Source organism: Dendrobates tinctorius, unplaced genomic scaffold (assembly GCF_039654945.1).
Source record: "Dendrobates tinctorius isolate UK_male_01 unplaced genomic scaffold, ASM3965494v1 ptg000174l, whole genome shotgun sequence".
In the NCBI taxonomy this organism is placed as follows: Eukaryota; Metazoa; Chordata; class Amphibia; order Anura; family Dendrobatidae; genus Dendrobates; species Dendrobates tinctorius.
In genome coordinates, this window is record NW_027361841.1 from 15,946,963 (window position 1) to 15,970,433 (window position 23,471).

Here is a 23,471-nt window from a genome sequence, read left to right on the forward strand (position 1 = left end):
TCTACTTACATTGTCTTCTTAGACTGACAAAGAACTATCCCTTTCTCTACACAGGTTCTTACCACCTTATTGGGTGAAGAAATCATACTGGTTTCCCAAGGCACAAAGCCATATTCTTAGGCTACTACCACAGGTTATCTACAGGGAAGATATAGATATTGAATGGTGACTATGTGAGATCTACTGTTGGCACTTAACGCAGCGGCCCAGGTATTTTCCAGCAAATATCTTACAGATCAAATCCAGATTTCTGGTAAATATTTCACATGGGAAATTCTGGTTTCAGAATGCTCATACGTATATTCCTAAAAGCAATATCTAAGCACTTAACAGATCAGATGTAAAACCTGAAAAAACTGTAAGGTTTATTAGGATTCATTAGCAACATGGTTTTACATGAAAAAGTCAAGAAACCCATCAATAATGTTGAACAAAGCTGTGCTCTATTATATACAAGATGAAGATGACAACATTGATAAGTCAATACATTGTTACAGACATGTATCAGGTTGTCTGCTGAATACTTTTATTTAAATAAAGTAACAAAAAAATCATTCAAGGCACAAAGAATTCATCTGTAACTTTAGTAATTATTAATCACCAAGAATTCATTCCATATAGTGAAGTACAAAACTTTAATGAAGAAGGTAACAACGAGTACAATTCATTTTTTTTTTACATGTTCTGGACAACACAAAAAAGATACTTGTGAATTTAGGGTAAAATGTGAGTCAACAATCTTTATGGATGCTTTGTGAAGTCAACTGTCAACCTACAGTGAGGTGAGGGTGGAGATCTTATGAAAAAGTGTCCCAATCGCCGCTTTTTTTTTTCTAGTGGGTAATTGTATAAAATAGAATGGCTCAAAAAAAAGGTGCAGGATTAGTTCACCTCTCAAAAAAAAGTGTCACAAGATTTCAGAATATCTTGATTTCCAGTGGGGAGGTCTACAACATAATACCATCCAAAAAAGTTTAAGGGTGAAGGAATGATGGGATTGTAAGACAAAAAGTAACAGTGAGGCAATTACAAAGACAGCATCACAAGGCCGAACATTAAAACGGAATAAAATGGGAGAGTCATCCGGCTGCACATTTCAATGGAAAAGCTGAGGTGTAGTAAAATGGAGCACATATGTGAAATTTAATTAATGCCAGACTGACTCATCTATACAAAGTACTGCCATGGTCCGCATGCCAAGTACATGACTCTTCCAACGAGAATAAGATCGTCTCAAAATATGTGTGTTTGCATGTCAGCAGCCCACAAAATGTTCTGGACAAACACCTGAAAAAAATCTATTTACAAATAAAAGATTACTTGATTCTTAAAATGTATAAAAAAATGCAGTTTTGGCACCACCTGTAAGGCAATGCGCAAGAGAACCATTACATAAGAAAAATGCACAGTGAAGGCTCAGGCCGACAGGATGGTTCTGTGTTACATGCCCCAGGATTGTGCAACTGTAAGGTGTCCAGATCTCATTCCGCTTCAGTATATATATATTTATATCTTACAGGCTTGCAAGGAAACATTGCAGAACACAGAATAAGGCAGCATGCACGCTTAAGAGGGAAGAAAAAAAAAAAAAAAAATAATAAAATATACATTATCTCTTTAAATAACCTAACAGGCGAGAAAAAAAAAATGTCCTCTAACTGCATTTCATAAAACAGAGGAGCTTTTTTGTGTTGTTTTCTTTTTTAAACAATTCAAATTATTAAAATATTCTGTTCAATGTCTGTACAAATAACATTCCTACAATTACAGTATACATACAATCAAGATACCTTCTCCAATGTGTGGCCTAGGAAATAGCGGTTACTTCGGAAAATTTACAAGACATGAACATAAATAAAGCTAATAAAAGTGGCAAAGTACAGTACTGGTCCGCTGTTCATTGAGTCTTAAATCACTCCAAAAGCCATCAAGCTATAACAGGGTGAAGTCAAATGCAATCTACAGGAGAAAGTAGATATAAGCATCGTTAGGTGTATGCAATACTGGGGATTTATTACACAGTGAAAACTTTTCGTAACAATCTCAGTCCCTGACCCACCCTATTATCCCCCCAAAAAAATCAAATAAATGAAAAAAAATAAACTTTTCATATATGGCCTTATATCAATTTATGCTATGCACTAGTAACCAGGCTGTATTATGGATCATATTGAACTAACAACTCAAGGGTCCAGATTAACTTGAACAATAAGCTACAAAAGGGATCGAGTTTTCAATTGCAGCTCAGGTGGCTGACACATGAGCTGCGGGAAAAGCTGAACCAACAAGCTCTTACTATTGCATCCGAGCCCTAAGCAGACCGATAAAGACGGGGATCAGAAAAAAAAAAAACTAACGGTCTCATCAGAGGAGCAATATTTGCATTGGTAGCTCTACCTGGTAAATAGCGAACCATCTTACCATATAATTACATGTTTTAGAAAAGGCCACAGTCTTTGAGATTGTTTTTTATGATGACATCAGTCACTGCATCAAACACAAACTGCACGTTCTTGGTGTCCGTCGCACATGTGAAGTGGGTGTAGATTTCCTTTGTATCCTTTCTCTTGTTAAGATCTTCAAATTGACACTGAATGTATGCAGCCGCTTCTTCGTACGTGTTTGAACCTGTAAAGAGTCAATAAGTGTTAAGTTTCATACACTTTTTAATAAGGAAGAAAGAATAAATAAAATCACAGCATCCAAGTAGTCTGCATTGAAGCCAAAACATTTAGGCAGGAATGGCTGACCACCACCTTATGTGTACGAGAGCCTCACAGTTTTCCCTGAAACTGTGAATATTTTTCCCTGCAATATGCGCTCATGAAAGAGGATGATGGAACTCGATATTCTGATTCAAGGATGATTTTTATTTCAAACTAGAACACAACCGGTTTCGACTTCTTAGAGCCTTCCTCAGGTAAAATGTCTGCCTGAGGAAGTCGAAACCGGTTGTGTTCTAGTTTGAAATAAAAATCATCCTTGAATCAGAATATCGACTTCCATCATCATCCTTCAGGAGCGCATATTGCTGGGAAAAAAATTCACAAAGTGTCTTCACCAACAAAAGCACTGTCCAATGCTCTCATAACTTACCAGATCCCTGCAGCAAACTGAATGGAAAGAGGAATGGAGTGATCCAGGGATTGGATCTACATGCAGTAGCAAGACACCAAATAGGTGAGTGTATTCACACCGAGTATATACCTTTGGAAACTAACTACTACACTCAGAAGTGTGTGCTTCCCACTTCTCTCCCAGTAATCCCCTCTAGTTTTCCCTGAAAGATATCGGAGTAGATAAGGGTCAGAATGTTTGATTTCAAAAGCCAGATCCTTCTGTTCTCCTGGCAGATAAGTCACTATCAGTCAGGCAGAGGGCTCTCTCAGCTCTCCATTGACAACACAACACATCACATGAACACTCAACCAAGCCGAGTGTTTCTGTATAAACAGGAGTAGGTAGTTGTCTGTTGAACGTGTCTGACAGCTATACAAGAAGAATGTGCATCTTAAAGGGCTTTTCCACTACTAGGATAAGTCGGGCAAACATTCAGATGAAGAAGGGGTTGTCCTAGTCATGGACAGCCCCTTTAAAGGGGTTTAAAATTTGACTGCAGAATTCTGAATCCTTGCAGCGTGTGCACTGCAATTGTCAGGATTACCAGATGTTGCCCGTGAGGTCACATGACCGCAAGTGTGATCCTCATACATGTGGTCATGTACAGACTTTTAGTGCTTGTCCTCACGCAATACAACGGTTTTGAGAGACTGGAGTAAGATTTTTGATGCAAGACACACTGCACCTAGTCTTAAAATCAGATGAGAGGGCGCTGCCATGACCATGGGCCCAACTAGTTTGAAAATGGCAAAAAGTTGCAAAACTTTTGTGACTTTTCAATGAGATTTATTCTGGCATAATTGCTTGGATGAATTGGGGCCTTAAACGGTAAAGAAAGATCCGAGACTGTAGATCCCACTAGCAGGCAGACAGTGCTGCAGAGACTCAGAAAAGGACGAGACATAGGAGATTCACTATACTCTACGTATCAGAAGACAGAAACGTACCTGCATATTCTGGGTAACAAATTGTTAGCGGACTCCTCTTGATTTTTTCTTCAAACAGATCTTTTTTATTTAGAAAAAGGATAATGGAGGTGTCTGTAAACCACTTGTTATTGCAGATGCTGTCAAAGAGTTTCATACTTTCATGCATTCGGTTCTAAACATAGGAAGAAGAAAATTAAAAATCACCAACCAGGCAATAAACAGCACAATTTCCTGATATGACCTAAAACATACAATTCCTAAAAAAAAGCATAGAACAAAGGGCTATTCATAAATCAGATGCCAAGGGTTAAGCTACGAAGAACTGGGCAACAATGATCTTTACTCATTAAAACTATCAAAGAGCAGGACAGACTAATGCATTCTGTAATAACATCTGCACAATAGACAATGCATTTATGTGCATTATTGCAGTTCCCATTCCCTTCAATGGAGCTCTGCAGCAACACCAGACATGCCCTATGGACAAGTGTGGAGCTGTTTCTGGAAGAAATCCCTGAAGCACATAGCACAGATGATTTGCAGCAGGTATTGCCCACTACTATTCTTTTTTTTTTTTAAAGCCATGAGCATAGTCATTTGTTTTTAACCATATAATGATGCTTCTCACAAAATTAGAATATCATCAACATGTTAATTTAAGTTCTTCAATACAAAAAGCGAAACTCATTATACAGTCATTACAGAGTGATCTATTTCAAGTGTTTATTTCTGTTAATGTTGATGAGTATGGCTTACAGCCAATAAAAACCAAAAGTCATTATCTCAGTAAATTAGAATAATTAACAAAAAACACCTCCAAAGGCATCATAAGCATTTAAAAAGGTCCCTTAAGTCTGTTTCAGTAGGCTCCACAATCATGGGGAAGACTGCCGACTTAACAGATGTCCAGAAGGCAGTCTTTGACACACTCCACCAGGAAAGTACATTTTGCATTTCATTTGGAAATCAAGGTCCCGGAGTCTGGAGGAAAAGTGGAGAAGCCACAATCCAAGCTGCTTGAGGTCCAGTGTGAAGTTTCCACAATCAGTGATGGTTTGGGGAGCCTTGTCATCTGCTGGTGTAGGTCCACTGTTTTGTCAAGACCAAAGTCAGCTAAGGGGTTTTGTCAAGAGGAAAATGAGAGACCCCCAGACCCCACAATGCAGATGAGCTGAAGGCTGCCATCAAAGCAACCTGGGCTTCCATAACACCTCAGCAGTGCCACAGGCTGATCGCCTCCATGCCACGCCCCATTGATGCAGTAATTGAGGCCAAAGGAGCCCCGACCAAGTATTGAGTGCATTTACTGAACATACATTTCAGTAGGCCATCATTTCAGATTTTAAAATAATTTTTCAAGCTGGTGTTATAAAGTATTCTAATTTACTGAGATAATGACTTTTGGGTTTTAATTGGCTGTAAATCATAATCAACATTAACAGAAATAAAGACTTGAAATAGATCACTGTTTGTAATGACTATATAATATGAGTTTCACTTTTTGTATTGAAGAACTAAAATAAATTAACTTTTTGATGATATTTTAATTTTGTGAGAAGCACCTGTAATGTCAGTACCCCGAGTGTCATGTCAGTCATAAATTCTAGTATAGTTCTATTCTTTGAACCTCTTTGGTTGAGGTATTCAACAGTGTAATTCTGACATCCAATATCGTAAAGGAGTTGGCCAAGCTTGCTATATTAATAATTTATTTTGAAGATAGGTCATCAATAACAGATTGGTGAGAGTCTGATTCCCGGCATACCCACCGATTGCCATTTCAGCTTCAGCAGAAAGTAATTACTGAATAGAGCCAAACAGTACAGCTCCTTACACTGTGTAGTGTTAGCTCCTACTGAAGTCAATGGGAATTGAGCTGTAATACTTCAGGACGACCTTTGCACAGTGTAAGGATTTGTGCTGTTCAGGCCCCATACACAGATTGTGGCTGCTGCTGGATCTGCAAACAGCTGATTGGTAGAGGGTCCAGAACCTGCAAAAATCTGATACTGATGACTTCTATTAAAGAGGCTGTCCGCTACAATGGGTAGTGGGCAGATCGATTTAAAGGTAATCTGTCACTCCTTTTTTGAGATATCATATAATGATATCATTCAATTGTGTGTCACATAAGGATTCTCTTAGTACTTTTGCTTCCCCCTGACCCCACACCTTTTATGCATAAATACCTTTTTTATATCGGTTCAGATGTATGTAAACTGCCGCTGTCCGGTCTGATGGGCGGGGGTTATTCAACTGCTCCCCCCTCCCTGTCTTGCTCTACACAAGAAGAAATGCGTAGAGCAAGACAGGGGGGGGGGGAGCAGGTGAATAAGCCCCGCCCAGCAGACCGGACAGCGGCAGTTTACATACATCTGAACCGATATAAAAAAAGAAAGAAAAAAGGGGTCGCACTCATCGAGTGAAAAGTTCATGGGTTTATTGGCATCTTAGTTGATTCATGCCAAGCTGGGGGAGTGACAGAGTGCAGAAAAGGCTGACAACGGCCGTTTCGCGCTACTCGAGCGCTTCAACGGGTCCACGATATAAAAAAGGTATTTATACATGAAAGGTGTGGGGTCAGGGGGAAGCAAAAGTACTAAGAGAATCCTTATGTGGACACACAATTGAATGATATCATTTACATGATATCTCAAAAAAGGGGTGACCGATTCCCTTTAAACCTTTGAAATATGGCTTTCTTCAACTACCTTGTGTTTCCAAATGTACCTTTTTAAAAAGGGAACCCATCAGGTTCCTCACGTCCGCCTACCCAGCAGCATTAACATGTATATGACTAAATTCCTACCCTAACCAGCCCGATATAATGTTTTTAACTGAAATCTATGTTTAAAGAAAATAGTTTTAACCTCAGCTTTTCAAATGATAAATAAGGCTTTGACTAGCCTATACAGCGTTAGTTTCCCCAGACTAGTTTGCCCTCTTTCCCCCCCTATGGGTCCTGTGTCATCACCAGCTCATGCAAATCTCACAGATTTCAGCAGCGTCACTGCGCCTCTGTAGCCGATGCGCGTCTCCCAGCTTCAGAGGCGCATTGCGCATAACCATGAGCCATCTTCTGCACTTCCGGTCATGCACAGTGCACCTTTGAAGCCAGGAAACGTACACCACGCTAAAGAGGCGCAGTGATGCTACCGAAATGAGCTGAGCACGTGTGCGATATTTGCAGGCAGCAGTTGCCGATGACACTGGCTTGTGCAAATTATGTTATCACACCCACAGGGGCATAACATGGAAAGAGGGCTGACTAATCTGGGGAAACTCCCATCGACTAGTTAAAGCCCTAATTAGAAGAGGTTAAAATTACTATCTTTAAATGGGTATTCCCGTCACTAGGATCCTAACCCAATATGTAGTAGGAATAATAATAATAATAATAATAATAATAATAATAATAATAAATGATATTAGCACATTACTACATTTCTAATTGGAGGTTAGTTTTTCTGATTCGGCATGTCTCTTTCCTCATTTGCAGGCATTGCAGAACCTTAGGTATCCATGGTTACGACCACTAACAACTAACTCACTATATCATTGGACCATGGATACTTAAGGTCCTGCAATGCTTGCACATGCAACAGGCATAGCGAATCAGAAAAACTATTCTACCTTTCTAATTGTAGGCACATACTAATATTATTATACCGACATAGGATCTTGAAGATGGGAATACCCCTTGAGGCATAGATTTTAGTGAACAGCATTACAGAGCTGGTTAGGCAAGGCATTTAGTTATGTATATGTTAATTTTGCTGGGTTGGAGGGCATGGGGGACCGGACAAGTTCCCTTTAAGAATTGGTCATCAATATAAGAAGTCTGGAAAACGCATTTAATTCAGAATAATAGCTAGCAGATACATTAAGATAGAAATATACTGACAAGACTTGCAAAATTACAGCAATGCCTTGCAGGGCCAAGCTACACAAGTTATGAGATTCAGCCTGGAGAATAAGATATTGAAGGGTCCACTTACAATCAATGTGAATAGGTCAGAAAAAAAAAAAAAAAACAACAAGTTTCTGACTTTATAAGTGAAGATGCTGCAAACACTCTCCGTGTAATCGCACGTTTGTGGGTTTTGTCATGTGGAGTCATACTAGTCTAAAATTGAAAGACGGCCACGTGTGCCAACTCTGCCTGCACATTCTTCATTCTTATAGTGATCTGGCAAGGTCAGACGATTCTCTCTGTCATTCTTCTCCACTAATATAGCTCACTTATATGGCAGCCCAATCATTATAATCCAAGAGAGTCCTTGTGGTTAGACCCACATACCTCTAGTATTTAATACATTTCTAATGCCCCAGTCTGTAAATGCACGGCTATATGGAGGGAGGTCTGGCCACATTCACAGCAATCAGGAACAGGCAAAAAGGGCAGAGGGCGAGATCCTCAAGGAGAGAAATGTCAAGTTCAACATTGCTATAGTAACACTTGCTTAAAGTGGTTTTCCATTTTTTGGAAAAGCCCTGTTCCATGGCCGCTGTTTCGTTTAAAAAAAAAAAAAAAAAAAAACCACACTTGGCCATCAACTTGGACTAAGTCACCGATACTGACACTAAGAAGCAGGGTTGGAGATTCAGTACTGGACCTGGGGGGGAGGAGGAAAGTAGAATTTTTAACAAAAGTTTTATGAAACGGGAACATCCCTTTAAAATTACTAAACAAAATAGATGGATTTTTTTGTATCCACTTTTAAAAAGACAAAGCAGAGAGTGCAATGAAAGGTTAATAATGCAATGTATCTGAATGTAGCAGATAGCTGTAAGAAATATAATCCACAAAGCCCAGCTATCTTCTGCCCTTTCAAACCTTCATACTCACCATTTCTTCATCTTCAGCTAGGACCAAGTCGTAATCACTCAGTGCCACACAGAAAATGATTGCAGTAACTCCCTCGAAGCAATGAATCCACTTTTTTCTTTCAGATCTTTGGCCGCCAACATCAAACATCCTGAAAAGGAGGCAAAACGATCAGCAGTCAGTGTCATTGCTATGTGCTGATGAACCCGAGCTGTGAGGACAGCAAATTGTTTCTATCAAAGTTTCCTATACATACATGACTACTGAAAAACATCTATACTATGTGATCAAAGGACAGCATTTGTCACCAACTATCAAGGAGAAGGTCACACTACAGACTATACTTTTGAAGTGGACAAGTCAGTATGAATGGCTGATTGAATACAAACTACTAACTGTCATCTTAGCTATTCACATGCTAAGCACTCCATTGTATGCATCAGCAGAAACTCCTAAAGTGCACTGAGGACCCTACTAATGCTGCTCTACAAGCATACCGTCCACACGACGGCCTTAAGGCCCCTTTACATTTAGCGATGCACCAGCGATCCGACCCGGTCAGGATCGCTGGTGCATCGCTAAATGATCGCTAGTGAGCTTTCACACCTGAAGATCACACAGTGATGCAGCAGCGACGCAGCGCACGATACTCACCTTTCACACACAGCGATACTGACGTCCTCCCTCCCGCTCGCCTCTACGCGTCGCTCGTCGGCGCCAGCAGGAAGCCCAGCAGGAAGCGGACGACGAGAAATGGAGCCGGACATTCTCGCGCGATCAGCGATGGACAGCGGGGGAGCCAGTCAGAAGTAAGTATCACACATAGCGATATCGCTATGTGTAAAACCCCCTTTAGGCACCACCGGCATACAGTCCACACGACGGCCTTAGGCACCACCGGCATACAGTCCACACGACGGCCTTAGGCACCACCGGCATACAGTCCACACGACGGCCTTAGGCACCACCGGCATACAGTCCACACGACGGCCTTAGGCACCACCGGCATACAGTCCACACGACGGCATGGAGTGCAGTGGGCTATGCCATTTCACTAACTCGGGACTTATGATAACAGCACACCTCACTTTTCTACGCTGTCTACCTAACTCCTATTCACTTCTATGGGAGTTGCTGAAACAGTGCGCCATAGCTGCACTCTGCTGTGTTTTTGGAATCCAATCTCTGTAATCTGCAGATTAACTCCACATCTGCCGATTAATAGCATGGTTCTGTTTAAATTCTGAACACAAAACTGCTTTCTCCAAAAAGTTAAAACAGCAACTCATCTGTCCATAGTGTGTGTGGTATTGCAGCTCAGCCACATTTATTTTAATGGAGCACAGCTGTAATAGTAGACAACCGAAGAATTTGTATTTTTATTAATCACAGGCCATTTTTATATACTGATAACATGCCCACTTCAAAATGAAATATTTAATTTAACCCTAAAGGACTAAAGGTGGAGACTATAGCCAATATTAAAGGGGTTAATAAAAACTGCAAATGGTATTTAACGAAACACGATGAAAAAAACTAAACAACCCTCACTTTTCTTTTCCCCAGCAATTCAGAAAAGCAGAAGCAGAAGTCCACCACGTGGCAGGCAATCAGTGGCCACAGTGATCGAATGTCACACTGCTGGCATCATGGTGCACTGCGGCGCGGAGATTAACAGCACGTTACCATTGTGGCCGCTGACTGGTTACATTGATTACATGAAGCCAGCATGTGGCCAAAGAGCAGACGGACTGCCAGAGATACTAAACGGAATTGTCAGGAGAATAAGAACGTTGTTTTGCTTTTGTACAATTGCAGGTAAAAAAAAAAAAAAAAATTATATATATTTAAGCTTGATAACCCCTTTAGTAACCTAAAAACAGGAAATAAAAACCAAAAAAAAAACAAAACATACTTTTACACTGGAGATAAGTCTGGAAGGAAATGAAAACAAAAGTCTGTGAAAAAAAAAAACAATCATTGTAAGCAGTAACCATTAATAACATTACTAGATGCCATGGTGTTTAATCTGCAGAGAAGTCTGGGGACAATACTACATTAGAGAGACCAGTACATCGGGCCCCGCGCCCACACAGCAGCTCTCATCCAGTGCCAGGTGTGAGGAGTTCTGCACAATACGGTTTGTCTAGGTTTCTGTGATTTTCTATCAAATGGGTGAAATCCATAAAGAAAACAAGAAAAATATGCAATAGACAGGATGGCAGAAATGTGTAAATCCATGATATGCCCTTAAAGGAAGACGCAAACCATCGCCAAAACTGAACTAAACTAATCAGTCAGTCATGGGGGATTTCACACTTATAGATATTATGCCTGTAATGTAGTTTTCTCAGCAGTTACACAAAAGATTGTTATTAAGCAAATGAGGTTCTCAGTGCACCGTAGCCATGGACAAGCTCTCACAGCACAGTTCTAGCCCGTCCTCCTTTGTTGATTGCCAGCACTTGCTGGGCTAGAGAAATCGCTCCCTAAGTGTGCATGCACAGCAGAGCCGACACTGCAATGTCCTAAGTGGACGCTGCAGACAGGAGCAAGCCACATATGCAGTGTCGGTGCAAGGTACAAGAAGGAGCACTGGATCCAAGCAAGGGAGCAGAAAGGTTCAGAGTTTGGCCACAACAAGGGTGCAAAAAAGAAAAGAATTTGCAGCTATATCTGAAAAAAAATCTATAGGCATGATTTTTTTTTTTTTTATAGGAGCCAAGTCCCCTATATATGGCTAATTAGTTTACATTGATTTCTTTTTTTTTTTTTTTTTTTAAGGGGGGGGGATGATAGGACTTCATTAAAAGGAATCTATCACTACTCCAAACTCATTTACATTAATAAATATTTGCTTGCTTCATTTACTAACAAACCTTGGGCACCTTTACTCATAACTCTGCCATTTCTTTGTTATTCCTCTTAGAAATCTAGGAACAAACCGGCAATGGGGCGCTCTCATTTTTCCTGTGTACGCGGCTGACTGGGCAGCATCCAGCACTCAGCTGCACACCTTACGCCCACTTGGTAATGTATTCCCGTGTTTCTAGGAGGAATAGTAGAGGAACAGAATTATGAAGTTGAGTAAATAAAATAATCTTAAAATAAAGTTCTAAAACTTCTCGTTGCTCTGCAGTGCCTCCGCTGAAGGCGACAAGCTAACATTTCAATAGCAGATTTAACGCCTTATTATTGGCATATTCACTAGAGATAATCTACAGAGTAATATGCATTTGCATTAATCAAAATATATTTTTAGTAGGCAATTTCACTTGGGCATTTGTGCCTGTAATCCTCTACACAGATTACAGCTTGCTGTGTTTCTTAATGCAGATTTCACTTTCCCGTCTCATGATTTGCTGCCGGCCTTTGAGCTTGGCTGCTCTGTAATGACATTTCCTTCACTTCTAGTCACCCTTTAAACGTTCAGCGGTGCATGTGTACGACGGCAATGACACCAATGATCGTAAGCTGCGTGTATAGTTACAGAAACAAAAAAAACATGTCATACAGGACCAGCTCACACATTTACAAGCCAGAGAAATGATCTTTCTACAAAAAATCCTAACATAGTATTAATCCAATTTGCTGACTGAAATCTATGTGCATACAATTTTCAGGAATTTCAGGCTAGATCCTTCAAATGTAGTAATGCTAGACACCAAGTGTTATATGGTTTCAAGTTCAACAGTGTAACCTGAAAGCCCTTTTACAAAGAAGGGGATAGGATTTATAGACGTAGAATGCAAGTCCACAAGGGCAGGGTACTCTGCACCAGTCTATCATTGTAAATTTGTTTACTGTAAACGATATCTATGACTTTGTATGTAACCCCAACTCATGTACAGCACCATGGAATTAATGGCGCTATATATAAATAGAAAAATAGGAGCTGATGTGCAGTACCCAGCAGCGGCCACTAAACACTGTATGGTGCTGTGGTGCTTATATCATGCTACCACTGCAGCTGATCGGTTGTCAGGGCCTGCCATCTGTTCCTAAGGATAGGTCATCAATATCACAGTAGTGGACGTCCCCTTTAAGGGGAATACATCTGCAGGTTTTTGCAGCCTCATCTGAGAGCAGCATGATGTACGCAAAAAGAAGCAGAATCCAACTATGTGTCACTTCGATTACAGGGTGAAGCCGTTCTAACACAGATTTTATGATTTAGCAATGCAGCAAAGCTGAGAAAGCAAACCCTACCCACACCAGGCTCTCTATATACAATGCCCATATGTTGAGACATTTTCACTGCCACCTGTGTGCAGGTGGAGCAGGAGGCACAGAAGCGCCCTGACTACCAAGGAATCCGACATACAAACTCTTTGCAGATGGAGATAAGTGTTTGTTCTCCTCATGTTTGTGTGGGTTTCCTCTAGGTTCTACGGTTTCCTCCCACACTCCAAACACATACTGATAGGGAATCTAGACTGTGAGCCCCATCAGGGACAGTGCCAATAATATCTGTAAAGCCCTGTGGAATTAATGGCGCTATATAAATGAGTAAAATAAATAAATAAAACTCTTCTGGGATCTCCATGCGCCATTTGGACTCTATACAGAGCGACTATGTGATCAAGGCCCAGGAGCGGGGCGAAATGTTAAAGGGAATCTGTCACCCCATTTTCGGCCTATGAGCTGCGGCCACCGCCATCAGGGGCTTATCTACAGCATTCTTTAATGCTGTAGATAAGCAGCCCCCGATGTAACCTGAAAGATAAGAAAAACTAGTTAGTTTATACTTACTGGGGTCGTGGCGCCTGCGCACTGCTGTACTTTGCTCTGCCCTCAATAGGGCAGATAAAGCATGCCTGCGCAGGAGCCGCGGAAGTAGTAAGAAGGAGGACGTCATCGCTAGAATATGGGAGGCACCGGACCGCGACACCCATCGGAGCGGACCGGACCCCCGGGTGAGTATAATATAACTCGTTTTTCTTATCTTTCAGGTTACATTGGGGGCTTATCTACAGCATTACAGAATGCTGTAGATAAGCCCCTGATGGCGGTGGCCGCATCTTATAGGCCAAAAATAAGGTGACAGATTCCCTTTAAGTTGTCTGCCACTTGCACTTATCTTGAGCAACTATTAAAAAATTAAAAACATTTGCACTAAAGTTTTGAGAGTGCGGTGAAAATTTCTCAACATGGTGATCCTGGTGTGATGAACAAAGCAGGATTTAGTGCTCCAATGTCGAATAGCAAGGCCTCCTAGTATGATAATGAGATAAGGCCCAAAACAGAACTTCAGAGCTTGAGTTGGAGCCACGCCATCATGGGGCAGGAAGGGGCCTGGGGGCTTCAATTAGAATATACCTGTCAGCTAGACACAGAAATACACATCCATTGTCTCTCCCTGCCACCCCGACTCCATCCTAGGATCATGAGCACATCTTTCGAGTTATGGACTCATGGAAAATATCCGAGTGACCCTCAGGAAATCGCGCACCTGGCAGTGCGACTCCTGAGTCGGTGAGGGCTCTGGGACCTGAGATATAGAGATTGGCCCTCCACAGCGACCCAATGGGGCCATGTTTGCTCTCCACACGATAGGCAAAACAAACCGCACTCACTGGTACCTCTCATGTCCTGATCCAATCATGCTGTTGAAAGTTACCCACTTTCTTAGATATTGGGAATAAGTTCTGCAGGGAGCTAAAGGGTGGAGATTATTAGCCCACCCTCTGACACAGGGGGAGGAGCCTAGCGTGCTTAAGAACTAGCAGCACATGGCAGAGACTCACTCTCTCACAGAAGAACCAGACGATGATGATCTAAGAAGGAACTGGGGACAGATCTGCCAAGGGGAGCAGCGGCCCACGCTTTGGGGTCTGTCCAGCAACTAAGATTCTTGTACCTGTGGACTGCAGAGCTCCCGGCGCCCACATGCAACCTACAATCTGGTAAATTGACCTCCAGCTCCACCTCTAAGTCTTGTACCCTTATTGTTATATTTTACTCTGACTGCAAATCTACTGTAATTCCATTGTATAGCTTACTGTATATTTCTGTAATTATCTAGTGCGCCCTTAAGGCAATTAAACCATAAAATTAATCTTGGGCTGATCCTTTTACTCTGATTACGAATATTAGAATACCCAGCGGGTAACAGGACATCCTCCCCGGCGGCCATTTGCTCTAGGTGCAGTTCCCTTACTGACCTGAGAGACAAAGGGGGCGCCGGAGAGCTGTGCCTGTGTAATTACGTCACATTGGTGATGTGGGAGGAACGGTTACTGTCCCTCCACACCTGGAGTTTGCCACTCCCTTCCACCAGCACCTCACGCTGCAGCTGTGAGCACACCAATCTCTCCCTATACAGTGTCCATAGACAGTGAGCTTCTGCTCACAGAAGGGGGAGTGTCAGACCAGAGCTCAGAGCAGCTAGTCACAGCAGTAAAATACTGGAGATGAAACAGTCATTGTAGTGCTGTCTGCAGATTACATGGCAAAAACCTGCTGACAAATTCCCTTTAAGAGTCAGTGGTATGTGAATAAATCTAGTGAATGTAGTGATCTAGGCTTTACAAGGTACAGAAGGGAAGAAATTATTCAAGCTGCTGTTTGCCCAGCGCAACTTATAATCGCCGACACTTCAATAAAATTACAGAACACAATCAGTAGAGACCGCTCATCTGGATTGGTAATACACACAGGTGTGCTAACAATCGCAAAGGAGGACCTACTAAATCTGGTGCGGGCCGAAGTGACACTTTTCAACATGTACTTTGGACAAACCGTCTGCAATAAAGCTAACATTTAACAACAGCAAAACATAGAGCTATTGTCTGTGTATATACATATCGCTAGGGAATGCCATAACATTCTGGACATTCTTTCTTACAGCAAATCTGTTTAAGCGGACGCAATTCCATAATATTAACCCTAACAGCAAAAAACAAAAGTATTTGAGCTGTTTGGTTAAGAGCTTAAAGAGAATCTATCACCAGGATTTTGCTAAGTAATTCGAGAGCAGCAAAGACCCAGATTCCAATGATATGTCACTTGGTGTGTTGCATAATGTAATTTTGATTCAATCGGTTTTCTTTTCTGCAAATCTCAAAACACTGAGCCCTGTATAACCCCCTCCGTACCGCACCACTGATTGGTAGCTTTCTGTGTATACTGTACATTAAGGCTGTGTGCACACGCTGCAGATTTTGCTGCGGTTCCGCAGCGGTTTTGGCCGCTGCGGACCCGCAGGAGTTTTTGCTGCGGTGTACAGTACCATGATTCCCTATGGGAATCAAAAACCGCAATGCAGACGGTGCGGAATTTTCCGCGCGGATTATCTGCGGTTTTCAATCCGCAGAAAGAATTAACATGTCATTTCTTTCTGCGAATTCTGCTGCGGTTTGCCATCTCCTCCATTGAGGAGATGAAAAACCGCAGGGCAAAACCGCAGAGCAATCCGCAGGTAAAACCGCAGGTATTTTGACCTGCGGTTTCACCTGCGGATTTTACAAAATCTGCACCTAATCCGCAGCGTGTGCACACAGCCTTACAGAAAGCTGCTAATGAGTGGTGAGAAAACCTTACTGCTGATACCGGCGTGAGTGATGCTGCACATGCGCCACACACAGCAGCTTAATTACCAACACTTGAGACAGTATATAGTAGTGGTTTGGCATTCAAGTAATGACGATCCCCCCCAAAGGAAGCCTACGTGAAACACGCGTCGGGGGTTGAACGATCGTGGTATTCACACAGGGAATGATGGGTAAGCAGCATTTCCTTGCGCCATATCATTGGTTACTTAAAAGACTCAGCACTACACTATTTTTGTTGATATTATTGGGTATGATGCATTGGACATTTAAGTAGATTTACTATTTGGACTGCTGCTTCTTTTGCCCTCCCCTGTACTTTAGTCTTTATCAACCATGATTTTGTCTACCTGAGTTTTCACCTTTGATCTGGATTTTATTCTTGTATGCTTTTGGTATTGTATTTTCTTAATAAAATCAATATTTTTTATTATTGGAGTAACAAATGACTCCCTGTTTGTAGGATAAAATAATGAGTGGTGAGGGCAGGTTACACAGAGCAGTTGACTAGAAGGCATGAGACACCTAGTCCTGTAGGTATAATCTGCTGCTGATAAAACACTGGGTTTATTGAAACAATAAAACCGCTCAGCAAGACATATCAATGGAATCAGGCTCTCTTTCCCTACATCACAGTTCTCTCAGAATGCATAGCAAAAACCTGTTGACAGATTCCTTTTAATAAATGCAATGAATTGAGAAGTTTGTTGCATTCATTAGGGAAAAGCTTTCCTGCCTCATCCAACAGGTGGGAAAAGGGGAGGTTAAAATAGCATACGCTCTACAAAATATAACTATTAACCCCACTGGCTAAATCTATTCAAGCCAAATGGGCATGTGTTAGAATGATTTTGCCCCCTTACTACGCTCTTGATAAACAAGGTAGTATATCATGATGAACGATCCAATATAATTAAAGCATAAAAATCATAGCTATGAAATGATCACATTATCTCTCTATAGAACTCAAATTAGCACCGAAAGGTCTTACTTGAAATGAAGGTCTTTAAAGGTGAAATGTGTTTCCACTATGCCGGTCGTCTTCACCCTGGTCCTGAGAACATCTTGCTGAGTGGGAATGTAACTGTTCTGAGCTATTCTGTCCAAGTCATTGAGATAACTGCAACAAAAAAAATGTTATTGTACTTGTACAAGTTGTAGCATAGTTGTATTGAACTCATTGTCAATTTACCATTAATCTGATAATCCAGCTAATGAAAATAAAGAACACTCATTTTGTATTTCCTTATCTCTCCTAGCTATGTAATGATGTGTAAGTGCATTACAGTACTTATCATTTGCGCTCTTCTCTGGTTTCCAGCTCCATTCTGATCCTCTTCTGGCTGATGTGCCCTGAAAACAGACAAGTCACTTTCTCAACGTAGGACTATGGAGCCTTGTTCTGAAGCTCCATAGACTTACAGGGAAGGAAGCAAATACTTGTGTGAGCTAGCAAAAAAAGGGGAGCAGTCATGTGGGACAAAGGTCACTGGAAACCAGAGAAGACTGTAATCAGTAAGTATGTTAATGCACTTACACATAATTGCATATGCAGTTGCGAAGGATTAAGAAACTAAAGTGTCAACATTAGACTTCTTAGTTCTAAATTTCTTTTGTATGGTTATACTATGATTAACTCCCTGTCACTCCAGAGTCGGCCACCTCGGTCACCCACATGGACATTGGTGTGAGGATGTCTTGTTCTCTCATCACCTGACCAATGAAATCTGTGACTGGCAGCAGCGGCCAAATGACTGGAATGAGAGGTCATTCCATGCACATGCTCTCTCATTGACTGTTCACTCACTGTCCCACATAAAACATTGGCAACATCTTGTGCTGGATCAACGACAGTTATTTTTTTTTTAATACCTTTACTGCCTTTTAAGTTTGTTTCTCCTGTTTTTCTTAGTCTGACAATCTTTATAGTTGTATCATCTTCAAATAGCTGATCAGAACAGGTGCCAAGCTGGATCATAAGTGACCTCAGATTGATAGCCCTCCTAGGGACAGGGTATTAATTATAAAGAACGGGAAGACTTTTATAAGAAACTTTAGGGGAAGAGAACAAGCTTTCCATACTTCATTATACTCTTTAAATTACAAAGTTCTTGAAAAGAAAGTTGGGTTGGAAACAATTTTATTTATAATAGAAGTTCGGTCTCGCTTATATTGTTGTTCTGCCAACTGTTCATAGTTTAATTATATGTGACCTACCCTACTCACCATCAAATCTGATACTTATCAATTTCCGCTTATTAACATTGTCACTGTTGAAAAAGGAGCAACTAAAGAGCAAGTGAGCTTTAGACGGCATGCAACAAACCTAACCAAGAATGAAGCTGCTCTTTAAAGGGAACCCTGACATGAGACCCATGCTGCCTGTACCAGAGTCTCGCTGCATCACTGCCCATCTTATTCTGTTATACTCAACCAGGGCCATGTGTCTCAGATGAATAGTCTGAGACATATCCCCAGCGTCTCTCCTCCGCCACGCTCCCCTACACGGCTGCTTTGATAACTCTGATCTCCTTCCTGCATCATACTGTACCAACCTGTATAAATACTACACTTTATATCAAAGTTTTTGGCAGAAGAGGATTCTGAAGGATCATACATATTAGATTGGTAGCAAGATCCAGTACCATTTTTGTATTGCTTATAAAGACTAGGTAGCTGGATTTCTAGATGTCTGAGCCTTGAGGTGTCCATACACATTAGACGTCAGCCGAGAACTATACCTCCTGACCCGTACACTCGCAGACTGTGGTCAGTAAGAGGGCATGTGTTTTCACCAGGGAGGAGGGAGCAAGTCAATGCCATGAAAAGCTATGTACAATGAAATTTAACACCCCGGATGACATTGGGGGACACGTGGGAGCCCTCGTTTCTTGCCCTGCCTCCTCAACATTCATCTAATACGTGGGGGGAGGTATCCAGACATAACTGGTAAGAATGAGTTGCAGTAAATAAGCACACTCCGCCAAGGAATATTAGGGAAGCCGGTTATATGTACCGTTATATAGAGGTGTAACGTTTTGGCAGAAACTACTGCTCTGCCAACATTACTATTCCTGTATACAACAGGGACAAGGATATTCTGAAAGAACAAATATTAGAAGGAATGTCAAGACTAAAGCATTGCCACAAAGACATAACAAGGGCTTTGTACGCTTCCTTTCCGAGACACTTTCTTCAACATTGCTCACATATTTCTGGACTTATTTTTAGAAGCAGTAAAGAGTGCATCATGCATCAGTCATAGGGATAATTATGTGACAGAAATAAAGCCGTGGGTGGACAGAATCACTACAGTTACAGAAAGCGGCCTCTTTCTTGACTCGGCTTGGTTTCTTCCTATCATTTTTGTGGACTCCTTGAAGATTACACTCAGAGCTGGTACGTCAACTTCAGAGCTAAGTGGTTTCCTTATAAACCCACGATAGGTGCCAGATCACATGCTCTACAAGTGTGCCGACAGATATTCCCACCAATAGACTAGCTGTCCAAGTAACAAACATTCCTTAGAAAATGGCAGAAGTCATATTTGCCTTTTCGTTCCAATAACTTACATTGTCCCAATTCTGTTTAACCCCTTCATGACCCAGCCTATTTTGACCTTAATGACCAGGCCATTTTTTGCAATTCTGACCAGTGTCCCTTTATGAGGTAATAACTCAGGAACGCTTCAACGGATCCTAGCGATTCTGAGATTGTTTTTTCGTGACATATTGGGCTTCATGTTAGTGGTAAATTTAGGTTGATAATTTTTGCGTTTATTTGTCAAAAAATCAGAAATTTGGTGAAAATTTAGAAAATTTTGCAATTTTCAAATTTTGAATTTTTATTCTGTTAAACCAGAGAGTTATGTGACACAAAATAGTTAATAAATAACATTTCCCATATGTCTACTTTACATCAGCACAATTTTGGAAACAAAATATTTTTTTTGTTAGGAAGTTATAAGGGTTAAAAGTTGACCAGCGATTTCTCATTTTTGCAATAAAATTTACAAAACCATTTTTTTAGGGACCACCTCACATTTGAAGTCACTTTGAGGGGTCTATATGGCAGAAAATACCCAAAAGTTACATCCATTCTAAAAACTGCACCCCTCAAGGTACTCAAAACTACATTCGAGAAGATTATTAACCCTTCAGGTGTTTCACAGGCACTAAAGCAATGTGGAAAGAAAAAATGGACATTTTAATTTTTCCAACAAAAATTTTCTTTTAGCATCAATTTTTTCATTTTCACATGGGAAACAGGATAAAATGGATGCTAAAATTTGTTGGGCAATTTCTCCGGAGTACAACGATACCTCATATGTGGTGATAAACCACTGTTTGGGCGCACGGCACGGCTCACAAGGGAAGGAGCGCCATTTGACTTTTTGAATGGAAAATATGCTGGAATATTTAGCGGTTGCCATGTCGTGTTTGGAGAGCCCCTGTGTGCATAAACATTGGAGCTCCTCCACAAGTGACCCCATTTTGGAAACTAGACCCCCCAAGGAACTTATCTAGATGCATAGTGATCACTTTGAACCCCCAGGTACTTCACAAATTGATCTGTAAAAAAAAACACTTTTTTTTCACAAAAATTTTCTTTTAGCCTCAGTTTTTTCATTTTCACATGGGCAACAGGATAAAATGGATCCTAAAATTTGTTGAGCAATTTCTCCTGAGTGCACAGATACCTCATATGTGGTCATAAACCACTGTTTGGGTGCACGGCATGGCCCGGAAGGCAAGGAGCACCATTTGACTTTTTGAATGGAAAATTAGCTCCAATCGTTATCGGACACCATGTCGCATTTGGAGAGCCCCTGTGCACCTAAACATTGGAGCTCCCCCAACCAAGGGTACCAGGATAAATTAGACCCCAAAATTTGTTGTCCAGTTTGTCCTGAGTACGCTGGTACCCCACATGTGGGGGGGAACCACTGTTTGGGCACACGTCGGGGCTCGGAAGGGAAGTAGTGACATTTTGAAGTGCTGACTTTGATGGAATGGTCTGCGGGTGTCATGTTACATTTGCAGAGCCCCTGATGTACCTAAACTGTGGAACTCCCCCACAAGTGACCCAATTTTGGAGACTAGACCCCCCAAGGAACTTATCTAGATGTGTGGTGAGCACCTTGAACCCCCAAGCGCTTCACAGAAGTTTATAACGCAGAGCCGTGAAAATAAAAAATATTTTTTTTTCCACAAAAAAAAAGATTTTTAGCCAGCAATTTTTTTTTCACAGGGGTAGCAGGATAAATTGGCCCCAAAAGTTGTTGTCCAGTTTGTCCTGAGTACGCTGATACCCCATATGTGGGGGATGACCACTGTTTGGGTACACGTCGGGGCTCGGAAGGGAAGTAGTGACATTATGAAATGCTGACTTTGATGGAATGGTCTGCGGGCATCATGTTACATTTGCAGAACCCCTGATGTACCTAAACTGTGGAACCCCCCACAAGTGACCCCATTTTGGAAACTAGACCCCCTAAGGAACTTATCTAGATGTGTGGTAAGCACCTTGAACCCCCAAGTGCTTCACAGAAGTTTAGAACGCAGTGACGTGAAAATGAAAAATATTTTTTTTTCCTCAAAAAAAATGATTTTTAGCCAGCAATTTTTTTTTTCACAAGGGTAGCAGGATAAATTGGACCCCAAAAGTTGTTGTACAGTTTGTCCTGAGTACGCTGGTGCCCCATATATGGGGGGGAACTATTGTTTGGGCACACGTAAGGGCTCGGAATGGAAGTAGTGGCGTTTTGAAATGCAGACTTTGATGGAATGGTCTGCGGTCGTCATTACGTTTGCAGAGCCCCTGATGTGCCTAAACAATAGAAACCCCCCACAAGTGACCCCATTTTGGAAACTAGACCTCCCAAGTAACTTATCTAGATGCCTGGTGAGCACTTTGGACCCCCAAGTGCTTCACAGAAGTTTATAACGCAGAGACGTGAAAATTAAACAAAAAAATTTTTCCACAAAAATATTTTTGTAGCCCCCAATTTTTTATTTTCCCAAGGGTACCAGGAGAAATTAGAACCCCAAAGTTGTTGTGCAATTTTTCCTGAGTACGCTGATACCCCATATGTTGGGGTAAACCACTGTTTGGGCACACGTCGGGGCTTGGAAGGGAGGAAGCACCGTTTAACTTTTTGAACGCAAAATTGGCTGGAATCAATGGTTGCACCATGTCGCGTTTGGTGACCCCCTGATGTGCCTAAACAGTGGAAACCCCTCAATTCTAACTCCAGCCCTAACCCCAACACACCCCTAATCACAGCCCTAACCCCAACACATCCCTAACCCTAATTCCAACCCTAACCATAACCCTAACCCCAACAGACCCCGAACCCTAAACCCAACCCTAACCATAACCCTAACCACAAGCCTAACCCTAATTCCAACCCTAACCCTAATTCCAACCCTAACCCTCTTTCCAACCCTAACCCTTTCCAACCCTAACCCTCTTTCCAACCCTAACCCTCTTTCCAACCCTAACCCTCTTTCCAACCCTAACCCTCTTTCCAACCCTAACCCTCTTTCCAATCCTAACCCTCTTTCCAATCCTAACCCTAACCCTCTTTCCAACCCTAACCCTCTTTCCAACCCTAACCCTAACCCTCTTTTCAACCCTAACCCTAACCCTATTTTTAACCCTAACCCTAACCCTCTTTTCAACCCTAACCCTAACCCTAACGGAAAAAAAAAAAAAAAAAATATTATCTTTATTTTATTAGTTCTGCCTACCTATGGGGGTGATAATCGGGGGGTTTATTTACTTTTTCTTTCATTTTGATCACTGTGAGAGTGATCAAAATGAAAGAATGGAATCTGCAGCCGGCAGATTCGGGCGGGCGCACTGCGCATGCGCCCGCCATTTTCAAAGATGGCGGCGCCCATCATCCGGACCCGAGGGACACCGGGAGGGACGGGGGGACACCGGAGGTACCGGGGGGGTGAGGGGGGGGATCGGAGGCTGGCGGGGAGCAGAGGGAATGGGAGGGGGGCAGATGATGACAGGGGGTGGAATCGGTGTCTC

At 41.8% G+C, this 23,471-nt stretch overlaps 1 protein-coding gene across 1 annotated transcript in view; it reads right to left on the minus strand.

Annotated features, from left to right (window-relative positions):
- Window positions 1–341: 341 nt before the first annotated feature.
- Window positions 342–23,471, minus strand: part of GNAI1 (G protein subunit alpha i1) — a 32,836-nt gene continuing 9,706 nt past the window's right edge. The window contains exons 4-8 of the mRNA XM_073551324.1: window positions 17,419–17,547; window positions 8,899–9,028; window positions 4,068–4,221; window positions 2,422–2,628; window positions 342–1,959 (exon numbers count right to left, since the gene is read on the minus strand). Of these exons, the coding sequence (XP_073407425.1) occupies window positions 2,438–2,628; window positions 4,068–4,221; window positions 8,899–9,028; window positions 17,419–17,547 (604 nt within the window). The 3' untranslated portion in view covers window positions 342–1,959; window positions 2,422–2,437. The remainder of the gene's footprint in view (window positions 1,960–2,421; window positions 2,629–4,067; window positions 4,222–8,898; window positions 9,029–17,418; window positions 17,548–23,471) is intronic.